The sequence below is a fragment of the Bos indicus genome, chromosome 19, assembly GCF_029378745.1.
Source record: "Bos indicus isolate NIAB-ARS_2022 breed Sahiwal x Tharparkar chromosome 19, NIAB-ARS_B.indTharparkar_mat_pri_1.0, whole genome shotgun sequence".
Lineage (NCBI taxonomy): Eukaryota > Metazoa > Chordata > Mammalia > Artiodactyla > Bovidae > Bos > Bos indicus.
The window spans coordinates 13,526,491-13,542,046 of NC_091778.1; the positions used below are offsets into that span (position 1 = coordinate 13,526,491).

A 15,556-nucleotide genomic window follows, 5' to 3' on the forward strand; every position below is an offset into this window, starting at 1 on the left:
CTGTGTCCATCTTTGCATGAAATGATCCCTTGGTATCTCTAATTTTCTTGAAGAGATCTCTAGTCTTGCCCATTCCACTGTTTTCCTCTATTTGTTTGCACTAATCACTTAGGAAGGTTTTCTTATCTCTCCTTGCTATTCTTTGAAATTCAGATGGAGATATCTTTCCTTTTCTCCTTTGCCTTTCACTTCTCTTCTTTTCTCAGCTACTTTTAAGGATTCCTCAGACAACCATTTGCCTTTCTGCATTTCTTCTTCTTGGGGATGGTTTTGATCACTGCCTTCTACAATGTTACGAACCTTCGTCCATAGTTCTTTAGGCACTCTATCAGATCTAATCCCTTGAGTCTATTTGTCACTTCCACTGTATAATTGTAAGGGCTCATACCTGAATGGTCTAGTGGTTTTCCCTAATAAATCTTAACTTACTGAACCTCAAATACACTGTTTCATACAACTCTCATCTTTTAGGTACTGTAATGAATACGTTTTCAATACCTGTTTAAGATATTAAGCACTTCAAAAGAGGATGAGAGGATTTCCATGGTGGTGCAGTGGATAGGAATCCATCTGCGAATACAAGGGACATGGGTTTAATTCCTGGTCTGGGAAGATTCCACATGCTGCAGAGCAACTAAGCCTGAGTGCCATAACTAAAACAGGCAAACTAATCCACAGGCAAACTAATCTACAGTGGAAAATAAGATAACAATAGTGGCTGTTTCACAGATGGGATGGAGGAAAAGTGGAAAACAGCCACGAGGGAAATTTCTTGAATGATAATCATGGTCTATATCTTGACAGAGATGGGGGCTGCCATGTATTTATCCAAGCTCAGGAAGTTTACATATTAAGATTTGTGTATTTAACTGTGGGTAAATTTTACATTAAAAACTAATCAAATATTCAACTTTAATGATAAGCCATGCAAAAGTATTTAGGGGGAACCATGCTGATTTTGCAATTTACTTTGAAATGCACCCAATAAGATCTATAGGTAGAGAGAAAATTAAGCAAATACAGTAAAAATTTTCATGGTATAATCGAGGTGGTGAGTATACATATTTTCCATAAAATTGGTTCAACTTTGCTCTATATTCAGACTTTCTGAAGTTCTTACAATGGTACAAAGCTCATTTTGTAAGTTTTACCTTGCAAAACTGTAGCCCAGCACTTCTGAGACACCCAGCATTTTTCACCTGCTCACCAAGCTCCACCAAAGTGTCTCCCTGCTATTTTTAAATATAGGAAACAGAATCCTATATGAGAGAGTACTGCCTTTAAACGCCCCTTCCTCAAATGCCCACAAGACTTACTCATCCACACTTCTGCTCTGCAAGTCACTGAGAGAGGCTTTCCAAGACTACCTTACATAATACAGCAACACACAACAACACCAACCACCCCACTATAACACTTGGTATGTGTTTATTTATTATCAAAGCATTGTACATGTTTTAATATCATCTTCCCCACTCTTCAACCCACCCACCTAAAATAGAAATTCCATAAGATAATGGTTTTGTTTAGCTCATTGTTGTTTTCCCAGCACCTTGAACAAGGTCTGGCATATAAAAGACAATCAATAAATCTTTGCTGAGTGAATGAATGAATGAATGAACGAGGCAAGTATAAATGGCATGGCTTTATAAGAATGCAATTTGGCAAATCTACCAAGAGCTTTAGTATACCTTTTATTGATCTCTCTAAATTACATAATCATAAAGATATTTATCTCAATATTCTTAAGAAGAAAAAAACTTAAGAAATCTCAATCAATGTCCAACTATAGAGTAAAGAACATTTCCACCTCAGAACCTCTGACTTTACTATTTGCTGTTCCAATCATACTGTGGCTAAATTTAATTACTTCCATGCCACTTCCTTATTATAATCTCTTTTTTCTTCATATTACAATTTGTCTTTATTTTTATTTAAATCCAGTTCTTCTACTAGCTCCTAAAAGACACTATTTTGCTCAAAATACATACTTTATTACAGACTTGTGTTGAATAAATGAACACTTTTTAAGTTCTCATACCTCAGGGTACCCAGTCAATCTATGTGTAAGACTGGCTGAAAATATATATATATATATATATATATATATATATATATATATATAAAGAATACAAGCAAGATATTTTAAAATAACTGAAATAAATAAAATAAATAACTAAGATAACAAGAGCTAAAAGAATTATGGGAGTTAAAGGAAAAGTACAGAATTACTGTGTTTTGTGTTTTTTTTCTTTTCATATAAATCCCATAAACCTATTTGGTCTTTAGTCCATGTACTGCTGATTTTTTTAATTAACTTACATTATCATATGTAAAATAGACAGCTAATGGGAATTTGCTGTATGACTGAGGGAACTCAAACAGGGCTCTGTAACAATCTAGAGGGTAAGATGGGAGAGAGGTTCAAGAGGGAGGGAACATATGTATACCTATGACTGATTCATGTTAATGTTTGACAGAAAATAACAATTCTGTAAAGCAATTATCCTTCAAATAAAAAATATAAATTTTTTTTTAATTTTTTAAGAATTTTAAAGGAATTCCCTGGCAGTCCACTGGTTAGAACTCTGTGCTCTCACTGCCAAGGGCCACATTCAAACCTTGACTAGGGAACTAAGATCCCACAAGCCACGCACCATGGCCAAAAGAAAATAAAATAAATTTTTTAAAAAAGAATTTTAAGCAAGAGCACTGATATTCACATTACCAAAAAGAGGTAATGGCATTGCTAGGCATGAGTAGGAAAGGGACCTATTTATCCAGAACAACAACATAAATAATCATTCTTTCTCATGTTACATCAGATGTGTTGACAGAAGGCGCGTGACAGCTTGGGAAAGCTATGAATACTAGTGTTTTCCTGCAGGCATCTCATACACAAAGTCATAGGGACTGGGCAATAAAGATACCACTTCTGCACAGTTTTGAGCTAACTCAACTTAGCTAGATTCTGAGATATCATCTAAGCCTCAACTGCATTTATGCATTTCATTAAAAAGGCTGAGCACCAAAGAATTGATGCTTTTGAATTGTGCTGGAGAAAAGACCTGTCAGAGTCTCTTGGACTGAAAGGAGATCAAACCAGTCAATTCTAAAGGAAATCAACCCTGAATATTCATTGGTAGGACTGTTGCTGAAGAAGAATCTCCAATACTTTGGCCACCTGATGCAAAGAGCCGATTCACTGGAAAAGATCTGACTCACTGGAAAAGATACTAATGCTGGGAAAGACTGAATGCAAAAGAAGAGAGTGTCGGAGGAAGAGAAGGTTAGAAAGCACCACTAACTCAATGGACAAGAATTTGAGCAAAGTCTGGGAGACAGCATTGGACAGAGGAGCCTGGCTTGCTACAGCCCATGTGATCACAAAGAGTCACACATGACTTAGTGAATTAACAACAACAATGAACTTCATAAACAATTTTTTTTTTTAATGTTTAGCCAGGATGTTTATTTTCTTAATCTGAGACTCAGAGGTGGGACAATTATATAAAGTCAACCTTGGGCACAAACTTGAAGCAAAACCTGAGCTGAAATTCAGACAAGGATTGACTTTCTGCCCACCCTCACTTAACTCAAAAGCAAATATGCTTTACGGTCTCAAAGGTCCCTTAGAACCAGGTTTATTTCTAGACTGACCAACATAAGCTCCTCATCTACACATGGTAACACTTAAATGATTACTGAATGGCTAACTAGTGATAAGTTTCAGAAGGGTTTAGTTAGAGCAATGGGTAACTCACACTGGTCTATAAAGGATGAACATATGAAGGTACACCATAACTTTTACCCTGAAAACTAACACTAAGCTGCCATACCACTTGCATGGCATATCTTCTGCTACCGCAGAGAGGAAATAGAGCCCTTAGATAGTGGGCTTTGAATGTTAAGTCAGACAGAACTGGGTTTGCATTCCAATTCCTCCTCTTTAAGTAGTGTGACCTTACCACCTATAAAATAGGATAACTTCTCCCTCACAGTATACAACACATGAGACAATGTGTATATAAAGCTCTCTGAACACAGGAAGAGCTCCATCAGTGCAACAGAAGGAGCTTATTTTTCCAAACTGCCTCCTAATTCTTGAACCAGTCCTCAGGGGGGCTATACGACTACAATAGTAACAACTGACAATTAATGAAAATTCCATGAAGAAAAGATTATTTAGTTCTCTCAAAATACAATCTGTGCATAAGAATTACTTCAAAGAAGTAATTAAAATTACTCGGAAGACCTTTAAGTTACTCAGAGCTAGACATAAGTCAACTATTAAAAGCGATACCTCTAATTATAACCAAAGCCAAGTGGGCAGCCTGAGTACCACCAAAGGAATGTGCTCAGTCTGGTCAACACCCCTAATCCACAAGGCCCAACCCTGTTAAAGCTCTAGCTTCCTCTTTGCCTTCAAGTCCGTCATCAAACAGAGTAAAGCATCAAAATGGTGGTGACCTAAATGGGAAGGGAATCCCAGAAAGAAGATACATATACATTTATATACATATAGCTGATTCACTCTGCTGTACAGTAGAAACTAACACAGCATTAGAAAGCAACTATACTCCAATCACTCAGTCATTAAAAAATAAAATTTTTAAGAATCAAAATATAGTCTCTTATTAATAAGAAAAGGTTACATTTACAAAATCCTCTCCTCTGAACACAACCTAGAATTATTTTTCTTGTTAGGAAAAAGCAAATAAACAAAACACTGCTACATTTTAGGTCCTTTTGTCTATGCCTTTGGCATGATACTTCAATTACAAACAACATTGCAAGGTCTTGAAAAAATGTCAACTACACATCCCCAAAGGCAAAAAAAACAAGTTCACTTGATCCATGACATACCAACAGGATTCTTCTATCTCTGCAAAATAAAGCCAATTTTTAAGAAATATAAAGCCTCAAATCCTAAATATTTAATAATATGATACATAATTATTATAAGATTAGTGCATGTGTATGTGAGTGTTACTAGCTCAGTTGTACCCGACTCTTTGCAACCCCATGGACTAAATAGCCTGCCAGGCTCCTCTGTCCATGGAATTCTCCAGGCAAGAAATACAGAAGTAGGTTGCCATTCCTTTCTCCAGGGGATCTTCCCAACCCAGGGATCAAACCTGGGTCTCGTGCATTACAAGCAGATTCTTTACCAACTGAGTCACCAGGGAAGCCCCCTATAAGATTAGAGGAACTATAAGAACTATAGTTCATTATCAGTGATTTACAGAATATAAGAATAAACAATATTTTTAGTTTAAATGTTTAAGAATTATGAAGATCAATGTACTCATTACTCAATAATCCTTATGCCAAATTCTGTACTCAAGAACATCTAGCATTTCATTAAATTTGAGGCAATATATATTTGCTTATAAATCTTTTAGGAAGTAACCATAATACTCAAAAGAACCAAAAAGGGAAGAAAAAAAAGTCTAGTTGAACCACCCATGCAAAACAGCCTTCAAACAATGTAGTAAATGCGTTTATTAAAGGCACAAATACTGGCCCCGGGTCTCCAACTGCAAAAAAAAACAAAAAACTACACAATAGATGTTCCACCTGCCAACTAGGCCTTCCACCCCAGTCTATAAGAGAGACATGATATTTAGGCCATGCCAAACACCAGAATATAACTAAGTATGAGCCAAAGTATGTAGTCCCAACTACACTTCACTGAGCTGTGATCCCACCAAGCCTCTTCCTCTTCTAGTACATTTACTGTTGGTCATCCCAGAGAAGCACATGGAGGACTGAAGATGGAAACTGGGCCCAGTGTTAAGCAATGTAAAACATTTATCAAAACTGTGATTTATCCTAACAGATACACAGACACAAAATGACCTTAGTTCAAGCTCATGTATTACATCGTTTCTAATATCAGAAAAGGCGAGGGGAGGGTGCACTCAGGTGTTACCAATAATTGGAAACAAGTCATGTAAATTAAGGAAAGTCCAAATAAGAGAATTATATGTGGCTATATAACCCATAGAGAAGCTCTTGGAATACTAACTCATAAGTAAAAAACAGCAAAGTACAGACAGTTGTATAGTATGTTCCCTTCTGTTAAGGAACGGCAGGGAGGGAGAAATATATATGTTCTTATTTGCTAAAAAATCAGGATACATAAGACACTAGAAACCCTAGGGAACTAGAAACTACTCAAGATAAGGGAAACTGAGGACAGCAGCGGTAGGGAGCTTTGTTGCCCACTCACACCTCTTGAATTTTGGACCACGTGGATGTTTTAACTGACTCAAAACATTTTTTTTTTAATAATCGCTAATTTTTTTAAGCCTTCTATAAGCTTCTTTGTTGTTGTTTAATCATTAAGTTGTGGCTAACTCTGCGACTCCACGGACTGTAGCGTGCCACGCTCCTCTGTCCAAGGGATTTTCCAGGCAAGAACCCCTCGAGGGGGCTGCCATTTCCTTCTCCAGGGGTTAGCCTCTTTACGCTTTTGTAAAAATTGCAGGAAAAGAGAATAATAATACCTACTTCGTAGGGTTACCATGATGAGACGTGAGATCTTCCATGTAAAGTGATCCCCACAATCGCTAGCCTACTTTACAAACCGTTTACTGCATGGTTCAGTTCCCACGTGCCCTTTACTCCTTGGGCCTCCTATGGGGTTCCACACAAAGCAGTCTCTGAGCAACTGCTTGCAAAATAAATGGAGGAGTCCTTAGAGAAAATATGGCCACCAGCTAGCATGCTGCAAAGTTTTCTATTTCAGGGAGTCAGCATATCATACTTACAGGGATGCTCCAGACCTGCATTCCATCACTGTAGCCAATCATAATTAGCAAAGGCGGCTCATTCCCTGTGCTATGAATTTCATGAAATTCCAGATTCCTTGATGTATCTGCATTAGAATTAAATAACAGAAGAGGAAATTTAAAAGACACAATGTCAATCAACAAAAATAACGACATTCCTTTAATGCTATTGGCATAACGATTGCTTCAATTATTTTTCAATAAAAGTTCAGAAGTTTCGGGACTTCCCTGGTGGTCCAGTGGTTAACAATCTGCCCTGCAATGCAGGAGACACGGGTTCAATCCCTGGTCAGGGACCTAAGATCCCACATGCTGCAGGGGCAACCAAGCCTGAGCACCACAACTACTGAGCCCAAGCACCACAAGTAGAGAGTCCGACGCAATGAAAGGCCCCACAGGACTCAATGAAGATCCCGGATGCCACAACTATGATCTGACCCAACCAAATAAATATTTTCTTTAAAAATTCAGAAGTTTTGGAAAACATTTAAATGAAAGTGAACAAAAAGCTGAAATCACAAAACTAGTAGTTTTTTTGGTCGTTTCGCTGCTAAGTCGTGTCTGACTCTTTTGTGACCCCATGGACTACTGTGTTCAGTAAGGATGATAAATGCTTAATATTCACTGATGTGAACTGGATCCTCTGTCTACAGGATTTTCCAGGCAGGAATACTGGAGTGGGCTGCCATTTCCTTCTCCAGGGGATCTTCCTGGATCAGAGACAGAACCAGCGTCTCCAGTATCGGCAGGAGGATTCTTTACCACTGAGCCACCAGGGAATAGTACCTTAGCACAAGTAGGTTTTAAAAATCAAACTCTCTCAGGAGGGTACCAGTACGAAGTATCATTCCATCACACATGAAGAGCAGACTACAGAACCCGACAGACTGACAGCAGTACCCAGGGGAAACACCAGCGCCGGGTGAAGGACAGCGGAGCAGTGCCCGCAGAGGCAGACAACGTAAGCTGTGTGGGTTCACAAGTTGTATCTGGACACTCTGAGAAACAACAGGGAGAGGATAAGGTAGAGTAAGATGCAAGATGGGGAGGAGTGGGGGAACTTCCCTGGAGGTCCAGTGGTTAAGATTCTGTGCTCTCATGCAAGGGGCGAGGGTTGGATCTCCAGTCAGGGAACTAAGATCCCACCTGCCACATGGTAGGGCCAAAAAAAGATGGAGTAAAGGTCTCTGCAAAGAGCTAAAGGGCTTGTGGTAAGTTGGCACAAGAAGCACAATGCCAATATGATTACTCTTGTCATAAAATCATGCTACATTAAAAAAATATTTTTCTAATTAAGAAATTTTTTAAAATAAAAATCAAACTCTCACTGGATACCCAGGAAATACTAATACCAAGAATACAACCACCTATAAAAGCAAATCAAAGTAAAATATTTAGCAAAATTAACTAAATACAAATATGATGTGTAACCATCTAGAATTCTAATATGTATAAATTTAGCAATGGAAGAAAAATTATGTTCCTTTCCTTACAGGGGATAGTAAATCCTGACACATCTGAACACACTGGACATACAGTTCACTATAAAAGAATTATGTGCACTTTTCTAATCAACTTTCAACTTTTCCAGTTCACACCAGTGAATATTAAGCATTTATCATCCTTACTGAACAGAACTATTACACCTCAAAAATCACTAATCAAGACTTTTCTTCTCAGATCACAACCTTATCTTCCAGCAAGTTTGCTTAACTATTTGCTTTGTGATTCGCTCTCTGACTTCATTAAGACCTCCAATCCACTGAAACCCTGCCTTCTCCCTACTCTTCAGGCCTCTCTCATATATTTACTCTCCTCCTGCCTTAACAGTCTTTGATCAGGCATCTCAGTAACTTCTGCCAGTCATCTACATTCTCTTATCCCTTTGTGTGGGATCTTTGCATGGCACCCAACCAGCAAAACCTCCATCCTAGATGAACCCAACCAGTCCACTATCCTAGTATATTCCATGGCAACCAAGTACCCCCAGAGAAAATCACAAGAGACACAACTGTCACCACTATAAATTATCTCCACAAACCTCAACTGAGCCTTCAAAACTGCACAACAAATGTACTCAATTTTCTGAAACAACTTCTACAAGTTCAATGACTTTCTTAAACTGTTCTCCAAGCCCTGACTCCACCCAATGTCTCCTTACTCAGCAGATAATGTGTCTCATATACCGCACAAGGAATCTAGAAACTTCATTGCCAAAAACCTACATGCATCTGTACCACTCACTCTCTTCTCATTCCACTCTATGACACACAATTCTATTTCCTTTTGTCTAAAGTAAATTACTCTGCGAGGGGGAAGGGGAGGGTGGGATGTATTAGGAGATTAGGACTCTTTGGAACCCCACAGACTATACATATACAGTCCATGGGATTCTCCAGGCCAGAATCCTGGAGTGGGTAGCCTTGCCCTTCTCCAGGGGATCGTCCCAACCCCGGGATGGAACCCAGGTCTCCTGCATTGCAAGCGGATCCTTTATCAGCTGAGCCACAAGTGAAGCCCATAAATACATTACCATGTGTAAAATAGCTAGTGGAAACCTGCGTGTACCACAGGGAGCTGGGCTGGGTGCTCCGTGATGACCTGGATGGGAAGGTTGGTGGAAAGGGGGGAGATGTGGGCGGGAGGTCCAAGAGAGAGGGGACACATGTAGACATAGCTAATAGCCTACATACTGAACGATTCTCTTTATATGAAATTCAGAATCACTAGGCAATTAGGTAGCAACATTCTATCTTCTACCTTAGTTATGGCTCCACAGATTTACAATGTGTAAAAATTCAGTGATCCATACTTTTGTGCTATTTATCATGATATATTTGCACAATAAATAAGGTGGGTTTGTTTTTGTATTTTTGGCTGCTCCAGGCAGCATGTGAAAAATCTTAGTTTCCTGAATAGGGATCAAACCTACAACCCCTGCAAAGGAACCCTGGAATCTTAACCCACCAGGGACCACCAGGCAAGTCCCTAAATAAGGGTTTTTTTAAAATCATAAACCAGTAATATCCCTCTCCCTGTATTTGACTTCACTATTTCCTCTCTTTCCAGGAGCTGAACTCTTCGTTTATAACTGCATCTGCTTTTCATCTCTCATTCATCCCTGCCTGTTTCAGAACGTGTTTCTGCCCCAACTCTCCTCCCAGGTGACTTACTACAGTCATCAGTAACCTCCAAGTTGTTGAATCCAATATATGTTTTTAAGAACATCTTGTTAAGATTATTCAGCAGCTATAACCAATGCTAACCATATTCTCCGCTGGCTCATCCTTTTCTAACTTCTCTTGAAATATTAGAGTTACTCAAAGCAAATTCCTAAACTCCCTTTTCTTCTTACACTAACCCTCCCTAAGTGACCGCATTCCAACCATTGCTTCAGTTACTTTCTGCTAGTGACTTCCTCAGTATGGGTTTTGGATGTCTCAACAGAAGATCAAATTCCACTTAAAGATCAGGATTTCCTCCCCAAACATGATCTTCCAGGGTTTCCTATTTTGGGGAACAGCATGATTATCTATCCAGATAGCAAAATCAGGAACCGCCTTCTTCCTTCCCTCCAGCAATAAATCTATGAGCAAGCTTCCTAAATAGCTCTCTGCTTACACCACCACCACCTCTGTCTACAATATCTATTGCAAAAGCCTGAGTGACTTTTTGCCTCCACCACTGTCCACCAAACTCTGTATTAGAGTCAGAGCGATCTTTTCAAAATATACATATTGGGGAATTCCCTGGCAGTCCAGTACTTAGGATTCTGTACTCATTGCCATCAGCCCACAGTTTGATCCCTGGCTGGGGAACTAAAATCCCCTAAGTTAAGAGGCACAGCCGGAAAAAAAAAAAACAAAAAATGGCATACCTTCTCACTTCTATCCTCTACATTAGTGACTTCCCATCGCTCAAATATAAAGATCAAAATCTTGAACAGAGCTCAAAATCAGTAATTTTTTCTTCCTATTTTTTGGCTACAAGGCATAGCATGGGGGATCTTAGTTCCTCAACCAGATATCAAATCTGTGCCCCCTGCAGTGGAAGCACAATGTCTTAAGCTCTGGACCATCAGGGAAGTCCCAGTTATTTTTTATGCTGATTTTCCTTTGACAGGAATTCACTAGCATAAAATTAATAGCACATGATTCTATATCCAGCAAAATTCAGAATCATAAGCTTATTTAACCTAAGGGCATAATTAATTCTCTTTTGTTGTTTAGTCCCTCAGTCTTAAGCAAGTAATACAAAGAAATAAAGGAAAAAAATGCAATGGGAAAGACTAGAGATCTCAAGAAAATTAGAGATACCAAGGGAACATTTCTTGCAAAGATGGGCAAAGTAAAGGACTGAAACAGTATGGACCTAACAGAAGCAGAAGAGATTAAGAAGTGGTAAGAATACACAGAAGAACTTTAAAAAAAAGGTCTTAATGACCAGGATAACCACAATGGTGTGGTAACTCACCTAGAGCCAAACATCCTGGAGCGTGAAATCATTGGGCTTTAGGAAGCATTACTACAAACAAAGCTAGTGGAGGTGATGGAATTCCAGCTGAGTTATTTCAAATCCTAAAAGATGATGCTCTTAAAGTGTTGCACTCAATATGCCAGCAAATTTGGAAAACTCAGTAGGGGCCACAGGACTGGAAAAGGTCGGTTTCTTTCCAATCCCAAAGAAGGGCAATGCCAAAGAATATTCAAGCTACCCTACAATTTTACTCATTTCACATGCTATCAAGGTAATGCTGAAAATCCTTCAAACCAGGCTTCAACACTACATGAATCCAGAACTTCCAGATGTACAAGCTGGATTTAGAATAGGCAGAGGAACCAGAGATCAAATTGTCAATATCCACAGGACCATAGAGAAAGAAATGGAACTCCAGGAAAAACATCTATTTCTCCTTCACTGACTACACTAAAGCCTCTTACTGTGTGGGTCACAACAAACTGGAAAATTCTTCATGAGACGGGAATACCAGACCACCTGACATACCTCCTGAGAAGGCTGTATGCAGGTCAAGAAGCAACAGTTAAAACTGGACATGCAATAATGGACTGGTTCAACCTTGGAAAAGGAGTACAACGAGGCTGTATATTGTCACCCTGCTTATTTAACTTATACGCAGAGTGCATCATGGGAAATGCAGAGCTGGATGAAACTCAAGCTGAAATCAAGAGAGCCGGGAGAAATATCAGTAACCTCAGATAGGCAGATGACACCACCCTAATGGCAGAAAGCAAAGAGGAACTAAAGAGCCTCTTGAAGAACGTGAAAGAGTAGAGAGAAAATACGGGCTTAAAACTCAACATTCAAAAGATGATCATAGCATCCGGTTCCATCACTTCATGGCAAATAGATGCGGAAACAATGGAAACAGTGACAGACTATTTTCTTGGGCTTCGAATCGATGTGAACAGTGACTGCAGCATGAAATTAAAAGATGCTTGCTCCCTGGAAGGAAAGCTATGACAAACGTAGTGTATTAAAAAGCAGAGAAATTACTTTGCCGACAAAGGTCCATCTAGTCAAAGCTATGGTTTTTTCAGTAGTCATGTAGAGATGTGAGAGTTGGACCATAAAGAAGGCTGAGCACCAAAGAACTGTGGTGTTGGCAAAGACTTCTGAGAGTCTCCTGGACAGTAAGGAGATCAAACCAGTCAATCCTAAAGGAAATCAACCCTGAATATTCATTAGAAGGACTGATGTTGAAGCTGAAGCTCCAATACTCTGGCCATCTGATGCAAAGAGCCGACTCACTGGAAAAGACCCTGATGCTGGGAAAGACTGAGGGCAAGAGAAGAGGGTGACAGAGCATGAGATGGTTGGATGGCATCACCAACTCAATGGGCATGAGTTTGAGCAAACTCCAGGAGATAGTGAAGGACGGGGAAGCCTGGTGTGCTGCAGTCCATGGGATTGCAAAGAGTCGGACATGACTGAGTGACTGAACATCAACAGTCACTCAGTCGTGTCCGACTCTTTGTGACCCCATGGTCTGTAGCCTACCAGCTTCCTCTGTCCAGGGAATTTCCTAGGCAAGAATACTAGAGTGGTCTACCATTTCCTTCTCCAGGGGATCTTCCCAACCCAGGGACTGTACCTGCATCTCCTGCACTACAGGCAGACTCTTTACCACTTAGCCACGGGGGAAGCCCAATTCTCTTTACATCTAACATTTAAATGTTCTTTTATAATATTCCATTGATTTATATATACATTATCTAATCTGATGCACAAAAATCCTGTTTTATACGTAGAGCAGGAGCTGATTTCATTTTATGACTGACAAGAACAAGTTCGGGGAATCCCTGGTTGTATGGCGGCTACGACTCTGTGCTCTCACTGCTGAGGGCCCAGGTTCAATGTCTGGTCAGGGAACAAACATCCCACAAGCCATATGGTGTGGCCTAAAAGAAAAAAACTTAAAAAGAACAGGGGAGTTTCCCAACCCAGGGATCAAACCCAGGTCTCCCACATTGCGGGCAGATTCTTTACCAGCTGAGCCACCAGGGAAGCCCAAGAATACTAGAGGCAGTAGCCTATCCCTTAAGCAGAGGATCTTCCTGATCCAGGAATTGAACCAGGGCCTTCTGCATTGCAGGCAGATTCTTTACCAACTGAGCTATCAGGGAAGCCCCCCCACCCAAAAATAAAGAACAAGGTTGGTATAACTTACTCAAAGCTGAAGAGCAATCTCAGGACTCTTGATATTCAGTCATCTTTGTACCACAGCTACCACCTTGATCACAGGTTGTCACTTTTAGAAGGCCTCAAATGCCATATATAAAACACTGAGGTCATTATACAAAAATCTCCTTTATCTTACTTTAGGTTCTGCTTAGTCACTTGTGCTCTTTTTCTTTCTCTGGATGGTGGTAGAGCAGACTTCATTACTTTTAAGTGAAGCTCTTAATTTTGTAAAAACTTTAGGTTATTCTTCAGAACTACTACAGCTTTAAGTAATCCTCATTCTTTATGTCTTTTATCATACCATCACTGGTTATTCTAAAACTGCTCTTTACCTTTTTCACTGGTTTCTTTTTTCTCCCCTAAATATGGACTTTACAGTTTTTCCTATAGAGATATGTAGCATTTCCTCTGTGGTTTTAGATAACTACAACATTTTCCTTTGATTCACTCATCCTTCAACAACATGTCTATCTTCACTGAGAACACAGTTGTGGCTGCCAAGGAGAAGGGAGGTAGAGGAGAGAAGGATTGGGAGTTTGGCACTAGCAGATGTGCCAAATATATTATATATAATATTATATATAATATAAAATTATTATATATAGGATGGATAAACAACAAGGTTCTGCTGTATAGCACAGGGAACTATATTCGATATCCTGTGATAAACCATCATGGAAAAGAAGATGAAAAAGAATGTATAGATATGTATAACAATCACTTTGCTATACAGAAGATATTAACACAACTCTGTAAATCAACTATATTTCAATAAAATTTTTTTACAGTCTATCTTATTTGTTAACCTCACCTATTAGCACACTCAGTATACTCTCCCTCCTTGGAAAACTGTTTGTACTTGGGAGGAGGAGAGGCGGATCCTGGATTTTCTGCTCACCTCAAAAATCAAGGTGTAAAGTAAAATTAATTTTCCTCCCAAACCAGCTTCTTCTGTATTTCACATGCATGTTGATAGCAGCAATATCCTACCAATACCCAATCTAAAAACTGGAAATTCACTTTTAGTAGATGCTAATAGGTGAATGAGGGGCTTCCCAGGTGGCGCAACGATGAAGATTCTGCCTGCCAGTGCAGGAGACGCAGGTGGTGTGCATCCGATCCCCGGGTTGGGAAGATCCCCTGGAGGAGGGAATGGCACCCCACTCCAGAATTCTTGCCTAGAGAATCCCACGGACAAAAAAGCCTGGCGGGCTACAGTCCATGGGGTCGCAAAGAGTTGCACATGACTGAGTGACTGAGGGCACACACGTGCACACAACAGCTGAATGAGGATTAAGGCTGAAATTCTCATTTCAGCCAGAAGATCCCCTGTGCAAAGATTCCAAGGTATAAAAAGTTCTCTGCTTTTCGTGACTCTTGAAAGGCAAGTGAGGTTAAAGTATAGATACTGAAGCGTCGTAGTTAGATGGGAAATGATTAAGAGTTTGAGGCATTTGGGGATATCTAAGTGAAGATGTCTAGGAGGCCACTGAAATGGGGACCCAGGCACACTAGGGCAGCAGAGGCTCACAGCCCCTGCTCTCTCTGCAGCCTCACACGCTTCCTGCTCTATACCGCCTCCTTTTCTGATTACTGATCTTACCCTCCCCCCACATCAAGCACAAGGACAGGCTTCTCCTCACAACCAGCTGAGCCAGTGCTAGTACCATATCCTTGGCCACTGCAACTATTCCCATAACTGGAAGGTAATCCAGACTGAGCATGCTGGACTGCCCAAAGGACTCTTTTTTCCTCTTTGATCATAAAGTTATAAACAGAGAGCTTTGAGCAATCACTGCTCCAACCTCATTAGAGAAGTCAGAGAAGAGAAATAAGCGCCAGAGAGGAGCAGTGAGAAGTGAAAGACTCAAGGGATTAAGCCACTATGCTTCCCAGCCATGGGAGCAGGTTTAAAATGAATACCATATGGAAAATAGTACGGTGGTTTCTCAAAAAATTAAAAAGAACTTATAAGCCAACAAATCCACTTATGGGTATTACTCAAAAAGAAACTGAAAGCAGGGACTCAAAGAGGTATTTGCAAAAATAACTGCTAA

General features: G+C 39.8%; 1 protein-coding gene across 1 annotated transcript in view; it reads right to left on the reverse strand.

The window, feature by feature from the left end:
* BCAS3 (BCAS3 microtubule associated cell migration factor) overlaps nt 1–15,556 on the reverse strand; it is a 586,026-nt gene that overhangs the window by 550,379 nt on the left and 20,091 nt on the right. Inside the window, exon 7 of the mRNA XM_070774269.1 lies at nt 6,777–6,883. Coding sequence (XP_070630370.1) covers nt 6,777–6,883 — 107 coding nt within the window. The remainder of the gene's footprint in view (nt 1–6,776; nt 6,884–15,556) is intronic.